Source organism: Asparagus officinalis, chromosome 9 (assembly GCF_001876935.1).
Source record: "Asparagus officinalis chromosome 9, Aspof.V1, whole genome shotgun sequence".
NCBI classification, from domain to species: domain Eukaryota; kingdom Viridiplantae; phylum Streptophyta; class Magnoliopsida; order Asparagales; family Asparagaceae; genus Asparagus; species Asparagus officinalis.
The window spans coordinates 10,986,794-11,006,111 of record NC_033802.1 but is presented as its reverse complement, the minus strand read 5'-3'; the positions used below and the strand labels follow the sequence as shown (position 1 = coordinate 11,006,111).

General features: G+C 35.6%; 1 protein-coding gene across 1 annotated transcript; it reads right to left on the bottom strand.

Annotated features, from left to right (window-relative positions):
• On the bottom strand, positions 1,771–3,354 carry LOC109823192 (polygalacturonase-like). Its single transcript, XM_020389478.1, has 3 exons — positions 2,670–3,354; positions 2,334–2,562; positions 1,771–2,135 (listed from the first exon to the last, which is right to left on the bottom strand). Exons 1-3 carry the CDS (start codon positions 3,329–3,331, stop codon positions 1,908–1,910), a joined length of 1,119 nt encoding a protein of 372 aa, XP_020245067.1. The 5' UTR covers positions 3,332–3,354; the 3' UTR covers positions 1,771–1,907.

Here is a 19,318-nt window from a genome sequence, read left to right as displayed (position 1 = left end):
AACAGAATAACAGCTTGATCACCAACCGAATTTTCGGTTCTAACAACTCTATTCACAAAGTTCTAACTCGTTCAGAGTTCTTAAACTCATTCAGAGTTAAATATAAGTTTTTCCACAGAAGTTCATCATTCCCACGAGATAAGAGACGGTCGGATCGTCAACGGAGAGCAAATTCGACGCGAGCAATCGAAGGAAGCATTCCATCGCTACCGAGAAGAACCCAGTTTTAAACAAAGGAGAGAATCAAACTCGTTCTCTTCTCTTTTGTAATCAAGTTGTAATCGGAATCAAAGAAATACAAATCAATTTTCTTTATTCTTTTCATTGTAATTTTTCCTACATACAATGGCCAACTCATTATCCAATAGGAGGGGGACACCTCACTTGTCCCCCCTATTGGTCCCATATTTTGGGTCCTTAAAGAATTTTTCAATATTTATAATCAATTTCCATCTGCGAGAGAAGTGTTAAGGGCTAACTTTTGGTGATCTTCTAGCGTAATGGTAATTGGAATATTCTCATGAGATACCATGGCTACAACCAAACTTTAGTCAACAAGGTTATTTAGTGATGATGTTTTATAATAGCATGTTTTTTCTTCTTCGTTAAAATAAAGATTAACTTGAATTATATAAGAAGAAACTGTACCAGATTAGTTCCATTGAACTTGCGCAACCTAGCACAGGAAATAACTTGTTTTCTGAATAAATAAATTTAATAGTAATTTTCTTTAAAAAGCAATAAAAACGGATAACAATTTGCTAAATTTATTTTTTACACTCCCTTTAGGATTTTAAGTATGACCTCTTAACGGTTTTAAATTGTTAATGGTATATATCAGAAAGTTGAAGCAATGTCATATATATATATAAATATAGTAAATCAAAAAAGCTAATGAAAACTCTCTCTTATAAATGAGACATGATAGATTTATTATCTTTGACTCAAATAATGTCACATGAATTAAATGGTACCGAATCATTTCTTACCCAAGACGCTTATTGGGCTTCACAGGCCCAGCAGAAACCTTATTTTTGTTTGGGCAATTCAACTTCAAGCTCCTAATTCCAACTATTGTGTTATACTAAGCCCAACACCATTCCATGGATCACGCCTCCTTTAATCGTTCTTGTTCACTTTAATTTGATCTTTGTTTATTTCTTTTTTATAATCCAATCCACGGACCCAACGGTAAACATATGAAACATATAGTAAACAGAAAGGGGCATACAAACTAATAATTAATTTGATTTGGAAACAGATTAATAGCTACAATATCAAATTATTGGGAAAAGAACACTGATGGCGCTTATGGAGATAATTTCTTTGATGTCAGTTGATGCGGGTAGTTTTTCTCTCTGCCCTGGCTTTTCTCGGTTTTTTGCTGTAGGATATGGTGTTGTTGATTTTCAGTGTTGGTGTATGGATGTATCAGACTGTGTTTTTTCTTTTGGCCTTCAGTCAGGACATTGTTTGAGTTAGCTAGGTAGGTGATGACTAGCTCCGCTCCTTATCAGCTTTCTTCTCTTCTTTGTTCTTCCCTCTCGGCTTTTTTTGTTTTGTTTTGTTTTTGTATCAGACTTCTTTCTAGTATCCTTATATAATATCTTTTATGAACATGGTACCTCACCCTGTTTCTCAGTTCAAAAAAAAAAAGAAACAAGAAATTGCTGTGAAAGGGCATAAAAGTAATAAAAGAAACCAAAGCTGATGCTGAAAATTTTTGCGCTTGAGGATATAGTATAAAGAGTACATCTCAAACTTAAAAATCAATTTATAATACATTTTACATCGTGATACATTACATTACATTTCGCTTCTCCCTCTCTAAATTACACGTGCTTAATTATCAAACTCTATTATGCGTCATTTTTACATTCTCCTCCCCAAACTTTCCCTCCTTTACGTCAAGTCCCGAAGCAACTTGGTGGAACTACAATTCCAGAAGTAGTACTCCCGGCAACATTCCTACAAAGAGACTGCGCGGGGGTCCTGCCGTAAGTGAGATTCACGTTCTGTAGTCCGATTCCGTTGCACGGGTTGCTCGGGCTGCAGTCGAATTTTACGGCCACCGGAGTCGCCGACGATCCTTGAATATTGCTGTACGTCACCTGGCTAATCCTAATGCCCGAGCTCTGAAATAAACAAAGTCATGAAAAAATTAAGATATATGCAAACTATTTTTTGTCCTACTACGATGATTTTCACAGATATCTCAGTCAAATGGAAGATATAATTATATGACCTGGAATTTTATTGTTTACAAGGTGCTAATAAAATAATTTAATGGCTCCTAAATATTGTGCTTTGCAAACATTAGTTCTTCAAGCTACCTGAGTGGGGCAATTAATTGCTCCCGGGCAATAGCTTTGATCAATGATTATGGGATTTTGTACGTTCCTCATGATCGCATTCTGAAAATTAACTCGTTGCACGAATCCAGTATTGGGCTTGGCCCACGTCTTGATCCTCAGACCGTTTTGAGTCCCAGTGAACACGACAGACTTGACTGTTACGTTCTGCACCCCTGGCTCCTGCGCTGTGCTCCCTAGGCTCCCAATGCTGCAGCACCAAAACACAATTTCGAATCATTAGCCCCAATTTTTTTTTTTTTTTTTGAACGAGCGAAAACAGATTTCAGTTGGCGGGCCTTGTTCGCGGACTACTACCTTACACCATGGCCTGGCCCACAGTGGATGCCCTCGATCCAAACGTTAGTGGACCCCGGGCCCATAGAGACGCAATCGTCCCCGGTCCTGATGTAGGATCCGGTGATGGTAACTTGATCGGCTTCTCCCATCCGGGAGCGACTGATCGCTATCGACTGAGCAAACATATATACGCATATTGTTAGCTCGTAATCCATCGGCCCGATCGTTAGAATCTGTAACGGGTTTTTTAAACTCACCGTGGCGCCTAAAGGGCAGCTGTACCCGGCGGCGAGCTTGCAGCTCCATAACCGCTGTCCTCGCCCGTCGAACACGCCGCCGTAGACCGATACGCCGTCGACAAACTGGATACCGATCCAACGGTCATCTGTATTGTAACCTACAGGAGCAACTAGAGTGCCGTGGATGTAGATACGAATATCGGTGTTGTTGCATGGGCCTTTCAGCGTAAGCCTACTGACATAGAAGGTTCCGACCGGTATGTAGACCGAAGCGGGCCTCACTGAGCTGCAGGCCTTGGCCCATGCGCTCGTAATTGGGCCGGATGAGTCGGTTAGCCCATCGGGCTGTGCTCCGAAATCCACAATGTTGTAGGTCGCCTTTGCTAAAGTTGAGGAGGAGATGAGAGTGATGAGGAAGATGAATGGGGTGCTCCTTGCCATTGGATTTACTTTGAATTGATGAAGATGGAGGGATTTGATGGAATGTTAATGAATGAGATTAGGATGTATTTATAGGGGCTCTTGTGAGCTAGCTGGATAAGGAATCTGATTAATTTAAGAAGGAATTTATATGTTATTATACAATGATTACAGTAGCCGTGGTGTTTGTCGACTCTGTAGATATGTGTAATATATGAATCTTGTCTCAAATGAGTAGAGTTTTGTCAATCACGATCGAAGGCAAGTGTTAAGATTAAAAAAAAAGGAAATGATAATTGTAAAAGTGATAATTATAGAAAAATTTTATATAATTTAATGGCTATGTGCTAGGTCACTAACGTTTAGGGCTCAAACGTGAGGGCAATACTTCCACACTCAAAAAGTCATAGAGATATGTAAGCTTGAGTTATTGTATTAAGTTTTCTAGCCCTCTTTCTCATTAGTAGAGTTAAATTTTGTTTAAAAAATGGTCTCAAGAATGTATTTAGGTCATTCATTTACATTAAGCTTGAGAAAACAAAGCAATCACTATTAATTTTATCTGTTAATAATTGGTAGTTGAAACTGTAATGAGAGTTGAAAGCTATTATTTTCTCCATTAGCTCCCATTATTGAGCTAATCATGTGACCCTATTATTTTGTATAACTAACAAGGGTACCAAACTACCATGTGCTTAAGGTTTGTTAGGAGAATGATCAGCTAAGTACTTAAATTCTGTTGAAATTCTCTCTGGTAGTTAGGCTGATATATATGATATCATTTGAGTAGAGTAGCTTACTATTCTATTGTCTAGGGAATTTCTTAACTACATGTCATGTTTTTTCACTTACTGTTTGGTATATTTCCGAAAACATTTCTTGGACATTTCAGAAACTAGGCTGGAAAACATTTCTGGACATTTCAGAAGGTTTCCCCCATTTTTTTTTTTTTTGGTTTGTTTCATATTAAAATCATAGGCTGGAAAACATTGTTTCCCATTTCTTGGGTTTGTTTGAACATCCAAAATCAAGAAATCAAATGAGTTTTCCAATTACATATTCAGCGACAGGACATTAAATATTCCCCTTTAATTCAAGTCGTTGTTTCAATAGTGCTTTAAATATTTAAATATGCTCAGATGTGACATTTCCAACCTATTTCAGCCACTTTTGATCTGAATGAGTTTTCTTGAAAATCTGATGTGGCAACTCATTTCACCCCCATTTTTTTAAATCACCCAGCGAACAAACGCAGAGAATGGAAATGTCTTGAAACCAAAATCCTATATGGCCTTCTTGTCAGATTTCAAACCCCCCATTTCTCTCTTTATTTGCGCAAACAAACAGCCTAAGAGAAAATTCAAACTGGATGTAAATCCTTCAAGGCTACAACATTTAGTTTGGAATTTTGGCCACCTTCAATAGACTTTGAATATGGCGTTTAGACTGATTCAAGATGAAGCTATGATCAAAGTTATATGTATAGACATTTATATGAATTGTTTTGGATTAGTTATTTGGAGAATTTTAAAGCATCCTTCATTGAAGAACCGTTGCCAACAAGGAGTATTGAACTAGTTGGCCAGGATGAGGACACTGCAACCACTAGCACGGCCAAGTCACCAAACCTATTAGGATATAAGACAATAAACCATCAATTTTTCCCATAGGTTCATAGTAACGATATACTGATTTTAAAGATGGTATCATGAGAAACCATATTCGAATCTCACTTGCCACGAATTTAAAATAGATTTTCAATCCATATATGGGTACTACCGTAGTCTCTGACTCTGATTCCTATAGCTCGATCAATAATAAAATAGTACACGCTTTGGACTGAAACTATGCTATTTGTCATACTAATTTGTCCGGGTTTAAACTAGATCCGAGCAGTATTTCCTTGATCGTTCGAGCTTCCTGGGGACCAAAAAATTGAATGAATAAGTTGCTCATTTCAGGCGCAACTCCTTTGAAGTTGGGTCAAAACACCCGCTACGTGTAGCTTCTAATGATAAGGAATTAACAGTGTTTTCTTTGTCAATATTATTTTCACTGAATGAGTAATTAACTTTAAAATTTTAACCTTCTTTGCAAGAAACAGATTAGCAACCCTGACCTTATCATATTTAATGACACCTTAACATTTTGGCTTCCTCATCCAATGGTTGTCAACTTCCTTTTCGCCATGACATCTATCATTTGACATTGGAGAAGGAAAGTGGAGAGCCATCTCATATGGCAACAATTTAATGAAGGAATTCTTATTATTTTCTTGCCTAGAGACCGTGATGCGGCATAAACATGTACCAAAAAGGTTGCAAGTGCACAACTGTGTCAAGTTATAGTATTTAAGATATCGATCCCACGAGGAAGGTATTTTGTAGGAGAAAATATAAAATTGGTTCTTATTTTGTGTGCGTGACAAATAGGAGTGATAAGTGAATGTGATTGTGAAGAGATTGAGAGAGTGAAAATGGTGTGTAAATAGATGCAAAGTGTAAGTGAGAGTAGATTTGAAAAAGAATGAGTATGATCAATAAGGTGAGAAGGAAAAAATGAATAAAATCAAGAAACAAATGAAAAATCAAGAATGAAGAACAAAATTCAAAAATAAAAGAAAATGCAAGAAATTAAAGATGGTGGATTCAATTATAGATATGAGTAATCTACAATTGAACCCACTTCTTAGAAAAGGGTGATTCCCTAGAGGGTTCTAGCCTAAAGGAGAATCAAACAAAATAAAAATAAACAAAAAGAAAAACTAAACCCAAGAGGGTTCTAGCCTCAAGGTGAATAGTATAAGAAATTAAAATCTAACTACAAAATAAAGTGCAAAATCTAAACTACAAAATAAAATTGCAAGAATTAAATGCAAGAAAATAAATCTATTCTATAAGCATGAAATAAATCTAAGGCAAGAGGGTTCTAGCCTCTTGGCTATTTAACAAGAAAATAAAATCTAAACTACAAGCATAGAAATAAATCTACACTAATAAGCAATAAAAAGGAAATAAAAGAGAAAAAGGAAAGAAAATGCAAACCTCTAAATAATTCTTCATCTCCATCTTCATCATCCAACAAAGAGAAGAAATATTTAAAGTGGTGAAAAAATTATTATTATTAATTGCAACTAAAGTTACAATTTTGGAAGGCCTTCTCAATTAAGAGTAGCCCTCCTCTCCAAAAGGAGTTTACAAAATTTTCACACCTCTAACCCCTCACTCTCTACCCCTATTTATAGTAAACATCAGTGAATGAGAGCCCTTGGATCAAACTTGAGCCCCAAGAATGCAATTTCGGTCGTTGATACAATCTGGATGACTTCGCATCGATACAAGCATCGATGCCCGCATCGATGCCTGCATCGATGCTGGCATCGATACTCCAATAAGAATTCTGACTTCACGGTTGGCTTCGTCTCGTCGAGATAGGCGATTTTCATATATTATATCATGACGTTGCTGACGGGTGTAGATGCTCTGGAGGTTGGTGCATATAATTTGCATGTAATTGGCATGCTTAACATCGTCGGGCATAATCAGCCGCATCCTTAATCATAGTTGGCCAATAATACCCAATTCTCCTAAGTCGGTCGTAGAGTTTAGGACCGGGTTGATGTGCACCACATGTCTCCTCATGCGCCTCTTTAAGTGCTTGTTCTGCTTCCTTATCGGATAGACAACAATAAAAAGAAAATCCTAACTCACTTTCGCAGGAATCGCGGTTGTATTTAGCGCATACAACAAGCCTTTAAACCCCTAGGTTACCCTAGTGGACGAGTTGTAGTCTCGTGAGGGTTTGCAGTGAATATACCCACAAAATTCGGTTGACTTGCCAAATTTAAGAAGTCAGTAAATAACTAAATTCACTTGATAACTTTTAGATAATCTAATTGGAGCCAGTTATCACTCAAGAAAACATTTTTATATATAACTCTAAGGTATATTTTTAAGAAAATCTTCTCATTGTAGCAATACAAAACTAAGCCAGACTTAGAAATTTAATTTAAAAGTTTTGAAAAGAACATGCTAACTCTTTGTTTTAAATAATTTTCAAGTTGCTTGATTTAAAATATTTTCCAAGACCATATATACAATTATAAAACATTTATTAGTTTTTTTTTAACTCTTTCTTTCTTGGTGATTTTTTTTTCTACTTTAACGGGCTTTCTAAGTGACCATTTAACGAGTTTTGGGCCAATGGATCCCAACCCAAATGGGCTTAGGTCATTAAGTATGGAAATACTCCTTGGGCTTAATTACTCGGTCAACTTAGGCTTTATAAGATAGAATCACCTTGAATTCAAGAGTTTTTTTTGTACCCATTTTTCGCACTCTTCTTTTGCAAATTTTTTTTTGTATGTATATATATTTTGAAAAAAATATGTAAATCAAGACACTTTGAAAAATTATTTTTAACTTTAAGCTAAGCATGCAAAAATTTCATTATTTTAAATAAAAGTCCAAGTCAAGGCTTAAGTAAAGTATACTACTTTAAAAATTATTTCTTAAGAAATTTATTTAGAGTTATCATAAAAGGTGAACTTAAGTAAATAACTAACTAGGGATTAGAAAATTTCAAATAAATCAATTATTACATAACTCTATCAATTTGGCAAGCGATGATATTTTTTATAAATTTTTTTTAAGGAAAAAGGGAAAACATGTAACTAAAAATGTAAAATAAAGAGAAAAAAATAACTAATTCCCACCCCCACACCTAATTTTTGTATTGTCCTCAATGCAAACTCTATGATGCATAAAGTAAAGTAGATAAGAAGTGAAGCACTTACATTTGGTCGGCTGATAAAAATCTGCAATTACCTTTGGTCTGAGGAGGATGAAAACAAAAATTTATTCTTTTTTCTTTTTTTTCTTTTTTTTCTTCTTTTTTTTCTTTTTCCTTTTTTTTTTGAAAACTGAGCAAGAAACTCTCACATGAGAGAAGAATAAATTCTTTTTATTATTCTGAAATAAACAAAATAAACAATGTAGAATGGAATATTCAACATGAAGAGTTCATGTTCTACATTGACTCCTACCTTACTGTTGAAAATTCTTCCCCGGATTTTAAACAAATTCAGAATGATATAATTAATAATGTGAATTTCCAAGCATTTCGGGGTGTTCAGTAATTCATGCAACAAGGTAAGGTAGGTATTATTGGTGTCATGCATTTTGTATTTCTTAATGAACTTAGACTCTTGTACTATGAAGTTTTGTTTTCTAACAACCAATTCTTCTGTGAAGTTCTGAAAATTTGGTTGTTGATTATTCTCCAAGAATCTAAGTTCATCAAGAAAGAGTTCTTCAAAATTTAATTCAAAGCAGCACATGTTTAACACATTTTTATTATTCTCAAGGACCTGATCTGCTTATTCTAAAAATTCTAACTCTTCAACAAAAATTTCCTCAAAACTCAAATCAGACTCTTCTTCTTCTTCTAATCTTTCCTGAATGTAGTTTATTTCTAGAGGCTGATTATTTGGTTGGTCCCCTGGATTAAAAATATTGAGATCAGCAGTCAAATTCCCAAAGGACAGCTTCATTTGACCAGTTCTACAGTTGATGAGAGCATTAGAAGTGGCCAAGAACGGTCGTCCTAAGATGACAGGTGTCTGTCCTTTGGGATTGGAAACAGGCTGTGTTTCCAAGACTACAAAATCTACTGGAAAAATAAAATCTCCAACCTTAATCAGAACATCCTCTAACTCACCCATAGGGACCTTGACAGATCTATCAGCCAACTGTAAGGTGCATTTGGTTGGGTTCAGTACCCCTAGACTCAATTGCTGATAGACTGAATATGGAAGTAAATTGACACTGACCCCTAAGTCTAAAAGCGCCTTATCAATGTGAGTATTACCAATGATACATGAAATGATGGGGGAACCTGGATCTTTACGTTTCAAATGTATGGGATTTGATAGTATTTCACTGATATTGGCGGCTAAAAAGACTTTCTTTGGGACATTTATTCTCCTCTTCTTAGTGCACAATTCTTTTAAAAATTTAGCATAAGATGGAATTTGTTCAATTGCATCTAAGAGAGGAATATTGACCTTAACCTGCTTGAATGTTTCTAGGATCTTCTCCTCCTGAGGAGAGTGTTTCCTAGACCTGAGTCTATCTGGAAAGGGAGCAACCGGTCTAAATCTATCAAAAGCAGGCTCAGGTTCGGGTTCAGGTTCTTGGTCATCTGAGGGGAGTGATTGTTGAATAGATTCATCAGAAGGAGAAGGAGAAGGAATTTGTACAGGATCAAGAGTTTGACTTGGCGGAGTTCTCACTTGATTATCGACCTGTCTACCTGACCGAAGTGAATGGATTGCATTCACTTGAGCTTCATAGGATGAACTGCATCCTGTGTTATTAGGGTTGACCACGGGTTGACTCGGAAATTTTCCTTTCTCTCTTTCACTCACGGCACTAGCTAGTTGACCAAGTTGGGATTCTAATCTAGCTATAGCTTGAGTGTTGGAGTTGAGCATTTGTCCGGTTGATTGCATGAAGGAATTCAACGTGCTAGATGTTTGAGTCAACATATTCGTGGTTTGAGTAGAGGCCTTAATTATGGTTTCTAAACCCCTTTCCAAGACATTGAGACGTTTATCTTGATCTGGATTGTGAGGAGTTTGAATTACAGCTTGATGAGGAGGAGACTGATTTTGATACGGCAGATTGGGTTGTTGAAATTGTGAATGAGAATTGAATGGAACTGTGTTTCCCCTAGGAAAATGTTGGGTCGAAGCGGGAGTGAAGTTTTGAGTTCCGGGAGAATTTCCTTGATTCCATGCAAAGTTGGGATGATTTCTCCAACCTGGATTGTAGGTTGGAGAAAATGGATCATTTCTAGGGTGCTGGAATGCAGCGTTCATCTGTTCTAATGAATTGTTGTTTCCTAGGAGAGGGCATTCCTCTGAAATGTGGGTAGGAGACTGACAATTATGACATCTTGAGGCAGAAACATGATTGAGGAGACTGACAATTATGACATCCTGGGAAAGAAACATGATTGAGTTGAGCTGGAGCTCGTTCCTTAATTTCTAAGGCTTCTAACCTCCGCAGAATTGTCGCCATCTTCGCTTCAGAAGCAATGTTTGACTCCAAGGAAAGACCACTAGACTTAGATTGGGGAACTGATGAAACCCTATCATCGCACTGTTCCCATTGCATTGTTTTTTCAGAAAGACTCTCCAAAAACTCCCAAGCTTCATCAGCATTTTTCCTCATAAAATCCCCGTGGCACATTGATTCTAAGGAAGTTTTTGCAGAATAATCTAATCCCTCATAAATTATTTGGCACAATCGCCATTTCTCTAAACCGTGATGAGGATATTGGATGAGAAGATCTTTAAATCGGTCAAAATACTTCCAAAAAGGTTCTCCCGGGATAATTTTAAAGTTTTGAATGTTGTTCCTAAGCTTTACCGTTTTATGAATAGGAAAATTTTTTTTAAGAAAAACGGTGACAAATTCATCCCAAGTTGAGATGGAATTTGTTGGTAAGCTGTACAGCCATTTTTTAGCTTTATCCTTAAGAGCAAATAGAATAAATCTAAGCTTAACCGCATCTTTATTTAATTCTCTCATTTTAATCGTAATACACACTTCCTCAAATTCCGAAATAAAAATATATGCGTCTTCTGTTTCATTACCAAGGAATTTGGGAAGCATGTTTATGTATTGCGGTCTAAGCTCAAAACTTATTCCATTTGTTTCGGGGAGCCTAATGCATGAGGGGATTGCATTCCTAATGGGATAGCACATATCATGAAGAACGGGTGGATTAGGATGCTCCATTTCTATGATTGGTTCAAAGCGAATTAATCGATGTGTATTATCCCTAATCCACTGTTGCATACACCAATGCATACACCAAAGTATTTATTTTTATTTTTTTATTTTTTTAAAGAAAAGAAAGAAATTAGTTTTTTTTAGAATATAAAGAAAAAGAAAAATCCTAACTAAAACAAATCAAAGCAATCACTTTTCAATCAACTCTAATTCTAGGGTTTAGCCTAACTCCACTAGACCAGCTCCTAACTAAAAACTCATACAGTGAAAAGATCAAAGTTTTACCCAGGTAGTTAGCCAGGTAAGGATAGTACTAGAGGGTGATCAAAGATCAATTAAGTACCTCTTTCCTTGCGGAGCGCTTTACGCAACCCCTAAACCTTGCCTTAGACACCAACTAATCTGAGAAAACTTAAACCGGTTCACTTAAGGATTTCTTGTTCCTTATTGAGCTCGAATCCTTAGGGGCCAACGTCTAATGAGTTTTATTAGGCTTGGGTGGTGTAGTGAGGAATTAGTGATTTTTGGGCTAAGGAAAGGGTGATGAAATCCCTCACCTTATCTTGATTATGGGGTTTTGCCCTTAAAAATATTTTTAAGTGTGTGTCAAATCAAGATGCTCAAATCACTTGGTGAATTCCTACACTATATGAAATGCAACCCTATGAATTAAAAGCAACTAAAAAGGATGGAAAAGAAAAATCTTTTTTTTTAATTAGGGTTAACAATCAAACAAATGAGAAGGGGGGATTTGTTTGAATTTATTATCTTGTTAGTAAATGTCAAAGTGGAGGATGAATTTTATTATGGTCAACAAAAAAATAAAATCTCTTTTTTTTTAGTCCTAATTGTCTCTAATTGTGAAGAAGTAGCTAAAGGGTGGAATTAAAAACTAGAAAGAGGACTTACCTGAAAGCAAATCTTCAAATCCTAGCTCTCCAATCCGCGATCTTCAAGCTCCAAGCGTTTCCTTCACAAAAAACACACAAGTTAAAGAACCAAAATAATTAAAACCTACTTAAGCACCTTCCCCGGCAACGGCGCCAAAAACTTGATGCGGCATAAACATGTACCAAAAAGGTTGCAAGTGCACAACCGTGTCAAGTTATAGTATTTAAGATATCGATCCCACGAGGAAGGTGTTTTGTAGGAGAAAATATAAAATCGGTTCTTATGTTGTGTGTGTGACAAGTAGGAGTGATAAGTGAATGTGATTGTGGAGAGATAGAGAGAGTGGAAGTGATAGTGTGTAAATCGGCACGAGATATAAGTGAGAGTGGATGTGACAAAGAATGAATATGATCAATAAGGCAAGAAGGAAAAGGAAAATAAAAATCAAGAATAAAGAAAATAAAATTCAAGAATAAAAGAAAATGCAAGAAATTAAAGATGGTGGATTCAATTATAGATATGGGTAATCTAAAATTGAACCCACTTCTTAGAAAAGGGTGATTCCCTAGAGGGTTCTAGCCTAAAGGCGAATCAAACAAAATAAAAATAAACAAAAAGAAAAACTAAACCCAAGAGGGTTCTAGCCTCAAGGTGAATAGTGTAAGAAATTAAAATCTAACTACAAAATAAATTATAAAATCTAAACTACAAAATAATTTATAAGAATTAAATGTAAGAAAATAAATCTACTCTATAAGCATGAAATAAATCTAAGGCAAGAGGGTTCTAGCCTCTTGGCTATTTAACAAGAAAAATAAAATCTAATTACAAGCATGAAAATAAATCTAACTAATAAGCAATAAAAGAGAAATAAAAGAGAAAAAGGAAAGAAATGCAAACCTCTAAATAATTCTTCATCTCCATCTTCATCATCCAACAAAGAGAAGAAATATTTAAAGTGGTGAAAAAATTATTATTATTAATTGCAACTAAAGTTACAATTTTGGAAGGCCTTCTCAATTAAGAGTAGCCCTCCTCTCCAAAAGGAGTTACAAAAATTTTCACACCTCTAACCCCTCACTTTCAACCCCTATTTATAGTAAACATCAGTGAATGAGAGCCCTTGGATCAAACTTGATCCCCAAGAATGCAATTTCGGCCGTTGATACAATCTGGATGACTTCGCATCGATACAGGCATCGATGCCCGCATCGATGCCTACATCGATGCTGGCATCGATGCTCCAATAAGAATTCTGACTTCACGGTTGTCGAGATAGGCGATTTTCATATATTATATGTTAAATTCCGCCTTCCGGATTGGGAGATATCATCGTTTCTTTGCAGCCAACTATCTTGATACATTTTTTTATATTTAATTTTTTTATTTTCTCCGGCTTCTACAGGCTACTCGGCTTGATTCTGGGCTTGGGATTTTTGACTCTTGCTTGTGTTCTTCATTTAATTCATGGGTTTTTGTTGAGATAAGAGATCTTGGGCTTTATTCTTCACTAACCTGCAATTAAAGATAAAAAACAATTATTAGTGGTATATTTATTCATTAAAAATAAGTAATGAGGGTATAAAATTATAATAAAATATGATTATCAGACCGTTTATTAATTCGTTCGATATATATCTCTAGAGCGGCGATCTCAATATGTTCTTTGTCACAAACATCATTCAAGAGCTCAAGGAACACACCAACCCCATTAATTTGTTGAATAGAGAATTTTGTTATATTGGTGTCACCATACAACTTATATTGTGGTTTTATTTTGATATGTATTGATAATTTAATAGTTCTATATATCCTCCTTAGTGATGACATGTCCTAATTTCAATTGTGTTACTAAACATTAAATACAAATAAAAATAAATAAAAATACCTATAAAATAGAAAATTTAGTAGTGACTTATGACACCACTGGACACTATGTCCTCCACCACCCACTCGCTCATATGTGTGCGTGGGGTGGGGTTTGGGGCACATTTTGTCATTTTGAGAGTTGCCTATGAGAAGTTTTTCATGTTTAATGTGGGAATAAAAACATCAGGGGTCTCAAGGGAAATACCACCGAAATATTGCACGGTTTTGTGTATTTTTTTTAAAAAGGATGACATTAGGAGTTTCAAGGGAAAGACCACCAAAATATTGTGGGGTTTTGTGAATTTTTTTTAAAAGTATATATATTTTTTTAAAATCCCCAAATCTCATATTTTGAAATTAGCTCCCCAAACTTTTAAACATTGAAATTAGTAACGTTTTGAAATTAGTCTCTATGTCATTTTTATTACCATTGTTACAGTATAAATAGCTACTATGTTATCCTCATGAACGAAGGACAAATTTTCAAAATCGATCCTTTTGGGTTTTTATTTGCAAAAAACAACCGGTTTTGAAAAAATTTGTAAAAACCGATCTGTTTTCAGCCCAGCGCTGAAAACAGGTTGGTTTTTGTAAAAATTTTTGGGAAACTTCATGGGAGTTCAACTCACGTGAAGTTTAGTGTATTTTTAAACTTCACGGGAGTTGAACTCCCGTGAAGTTTAATTTCTTCATAAATCTTCACGGGAGCTCAACTCCCGTGAAGATTTATGAAGTTCGTAACCACAACTACCCACAGCTACGCTAGGAAGGGAGTTAGTTTTTGGGGGGGATGAAACTCCACGGGAGTTCAACTCCCGTGGAGTTATAGGCCGCATTTCCCAGAAAGCGCTCTCTGGGAAATGTCGCCTGTAACTCCACAGGTGTTGAACTCCCGTGGAGTTTGGCGTGCCTATAAAAGGCGCGCGTGACCCAGCCCGACCCCAGCCCGATAAACCCTAGCCTGCCTCCCTCATCCCCAATTATCGTCGCCCCAGCGCCCGAGCGCCGCCGCCTCCTTTCCAATCGCCGGTGTCGTCAGATCGTCATCAGATCTTAGTCTCAGTCTAAAAAACAGGTAAATTCTTCCTAAAAAAATTTATACTCTCTAATTTTTGTATACTCTCACTATTTGATTGTGATTACATGTAAAACTCTAGATTTTAGAATTTAATTATGAATTATTTATGAATTTTGTGAAGGAAAAAAATTTGTGGAATTAGTGTGGAAATTATCAATAAATTTGTGAAATTAGAGGGAAAATTATCAATAAATGTGAAAATTAGTGTTACTACATATGTATGACATAAATTAGATTTTAGAATTTAATTGTGAATTATTTACGAATTTTGTGAAGAAAAATTAAATAATTTTGTATATTTAGAGGTGAAATTATCAATTAATGTGGAAATTAGAGTTACTACCTAAATGTAAAAATTAGTAACAATCAATATTTATTCGGCTTTTCGTATAATATTGATCTTGAATTTTTTCATTCTTTAGAGGTAACGATGAACGATCGAATCGTAATTCTCTGTTCTTATGATGGGAAGATTAATTACATCGAAAATAATATGTCTGTTTATGAAGGAGGCGCGACGAGACCGTTGTTCATAACAAAATCGTGTACTTTCGATGGAGCTGGCACTTCGCATGCCGATGGAGCCGGCACTTCGCATGCGGATGGAGCCGGCACTTCGCAGCTTCATACACAGCCGGATACACAGATAGTTGAGACTCATCAGCAGGAACCCAGGGGGCAGGAGAGAGCGAAGGGGAGGGGGAAGAGAGGGAGAGGAAGGAGGGGAGCTATATTGGGTTGTATTTGAACTTATTTTGTTAAAATTTGTAACTTTCCTAAATTTTCAAATACTAAACTTTTGAAGATCAAGTATTGTTCATATACATAATCGTGCGTGTTTAATTCATGGTTGAATCATGTATATATTGTTGTGATTGTTTTGTTCATATACATAATCGTGCGTGTTTAATTCATGGTTGAATCATGTATATATTGTTGTGATTGTTGTTTGCAAATAAATTGGTATATATATGAGTTAAATATTGTTGTGATTGTTGTTTGCAAATAAATTGGTATATATATGAGTTAACAGGTACGTATACAAAACATACACAGCAGGCTGTGCATGTTTTGTATAACCTGCAACTTCACGGGAGTTCAACTCTCGTGAAGTTGCAGTCTCAACTTCCCAGAGATCGCCTCTCTGAGAATATTTGCCTGTAACTCCATGGGAGTTGAACTCCCGTGGAGTTTTTCGCTTCATAAATCTTCACGGGAGTTGAACTCCCATGAAGATTTATGAAGAAATTAAACTTCACGGGAGAACTTCCGTGAAGTTTAAAAATACACTAAACGTCACGGGAGTTAAACTCCCGTGAAGTTTCCCAAAATTTTTTACAAAAACCGACCTGTTTTCAGCGTTGGGCTGAAAACAGGTCGGTTTTTACAAAAATTTTCAAAACCAATCGTTTTTTGCAAATAAAAACCTAAAAGAGTCAGTTTTGAAAATTTGTCCCATGAACGAATCCTCCAAATAACTTCAACTTTCCTCTTCTTCCATCCCGCATTTCTCTCTTAAACTTTGAAAAGGAGAATTCCAACTGAATCTACCAAATGATTAAAATGCAGTAAGGGTATAACTGGTATTACACCAAAAATGTCAAAGATGAAACATTCTCTCAATTTCAAATATTCTCTAACAAAAGAGACTAAATTCCGAAAACTTCAAAGATTTGGGAACTAATTCAAAATATGAAGATTTATAATCAAAGAGACTAGTTTCAAAAAAATTTAAAGATTTTGAAACTTTCAAAATATGAAGATTTATAACCAAAGAGACTAGTTTCAAAAACCTTCAAAGATTTGGGGACTAATTTCAAAATATAAAGATTTAGTGATCTAATTTTTGAAAATGAAAAATATGAGGGACTAATATGGAAAAATTTCTAAGAAATTTGCCACTCTCCCATGGAGTTGATGTGAAAGCCTTTGCCTCCTTATCCTTGCCTATCTTCAGGATAATTTTTTTGAAAAAGACCCTTCTAGAAAAATAATTAGCAAAAATGATGATTTTGCTAAATAATTAGTAAAATTGGCCTCATTTTGGCTGCTCATCAAGACTGGGCAAAAATAGGTCAATTTTATAAAATCTAATGTTTAAAACACATGGGACTTGTAGTCCCATGTGCTTAGGAACCGCAAATCACAAGTTCAATTAATCCCAAAAAATACATGGGACTACCACTCCCGTGTATTCTGTGAACAGTCACAAAACACATGGGACTAGTAGTCCTGTTGATTCTGCAGAATGTTCTTAACATGCATGAAACATACATGCATGTGCTCCAACTTATCTCCTGTGTATGTAAAATTTCTCCTATGCATAAAAAATATAAATTCACCTCATATACGTATGCAAACATTATAATCTCCATATAACTTATAATTTTTATAAAACTATGTATATAACTTAATACACATCTAATCAGTCCAAAACATCACAAACAAAATACAATAGATAACATTCCACAACAACACATATTCTATCTATACACCAAAATATTACAACAAAACTAAATATATCAAGTGTATTTATTTACAAATAATCTATATTGATAACTTAGATAGACTCATATATAAAATCTGTAAATCAATGATGTACAACCTAGAAGTCCGCCCCTTCCCCTTTGTCTCCTTCTTCTTACCCACTCAGATCGTCATCGTATTCCATGGACTTGAGCTTGCACAAGCTCGCTGTCTGGTTAGGTGTGTTGTTGTGACAATCTAGCTTCATCATTGTTCCAACAAGATCCTTCTTGTCTTCATCGATTTGGTTGGCGTGCATATAAGAGATCTTCCTACACCATCACCTCACGACCATTATGAAGATCCTCATGAGTTTGAGTCAACTATCACTGATACGGAGATGCATATACTCGTGGATCTGTTCGTACAATAGAAATGGCTAGATCCTCATTTGCAATACCCTCAAGATCATTAATAACATCTATATGCAAGTAAGTCAAAAAGCTATATAAATAAGCAATTTGTAGTAATACGAAATAAGTTGACTTAATAGTAAATAACTTATAAGTTCTCTCTCCTCTACACCCTCGGGCACGTATCTCCATTGTAGGGCACATTGTTGGTTTTTATAGAGTGGATCCACCATATGATTTATTACCATCTTCTAGTAATCCCCTCAATATTACCTGGTGTAATCTGATTTCTGAGAGGAGGATCAGTCTGCTTCATGATACTCAAATGTTGATAATCGCATCTGTGTATGTACTCATGATGCGCAATTGCCCACTTTATCTGATGCTCGTCTTTCTTGGTTTTTCTCTTTATTCTTTCAATGTTTTTTGAAACATGTTGTGGCAAATCAAACTGTCAAAGCATGCAATCCGACACATACATCTCCATAATCTCAAAGCATGTGAGAGAAACTCTTGCTCTCCATATAACTTGGCCCTCCATGCAAATTGGTGGTAGATGGTGATCACCGTATGGCTGTCACTCGAAATAGAAAATATTTTACATATCAGTATCTTATTGAAAATTGGTGGTAGATTGAATTTTCTTAAAGTAAAATTTGATACCTAATAAATCTTCATGCGATCAAGTTCATTTCTGTAAAAATCTAATTGTCTTGTTGGGGTCTCATTATAGCATTTTTAGATGTTCCATCTATGTGAATGATCGAAGTTTAGCGTCTAATACTACAACTATACTTCTAAATCAAGTTTACATTGGTTAGATTCGAAAGTGTTTACCTGTAGCCTAATGGAATTTGTCCATCTAAAGATTGTGTCTCGTATAATCATAATTTCAGAATAAGTCTCTCCCACACCCAAACATGTAATAAAGTCAAACACCCCTTGATCTCCTTGTTTTGTCTGAAAGCCACCTTGGACATTTCTCTGTACAAATATACTAAAATAGCACTACCACATGATGATGCTCTACAAGTGTCAAAGTCCTCGAGAAGTGGTAACCATCTATCATATTAAAAAATATGTTACAATTTATTCAAGTAAACAATTCAATTATATACATATTCAAATTATAAATTATATTATCTAAAATATACTTTATCTTTACTGGAATCAAGAAATAGAAGCGTTGTGATCATGTGCATAATATATGCATGTGTATATTGCTCGATCATTACTTAGGATGCATCTGTTGGTAACGAGTGTGAGAAAGTATGTTTTAGCCACTTCAATCAAATATTCCATCTGAGCAATGAGAGTAGAGCTACTCCTAACAACTCTTCACAAACTCAGCGTTGCGCATGTCTATTTGTCCTTGTAACATGTGGAGCATCAATATGAAGACCAATCATTATTGATACGTCTTGGAGAGTAATGCTTGACTCTTTGATACACAAATGGAAAGTGTTAGTCTCCGACCTCCGTCTATCCATCA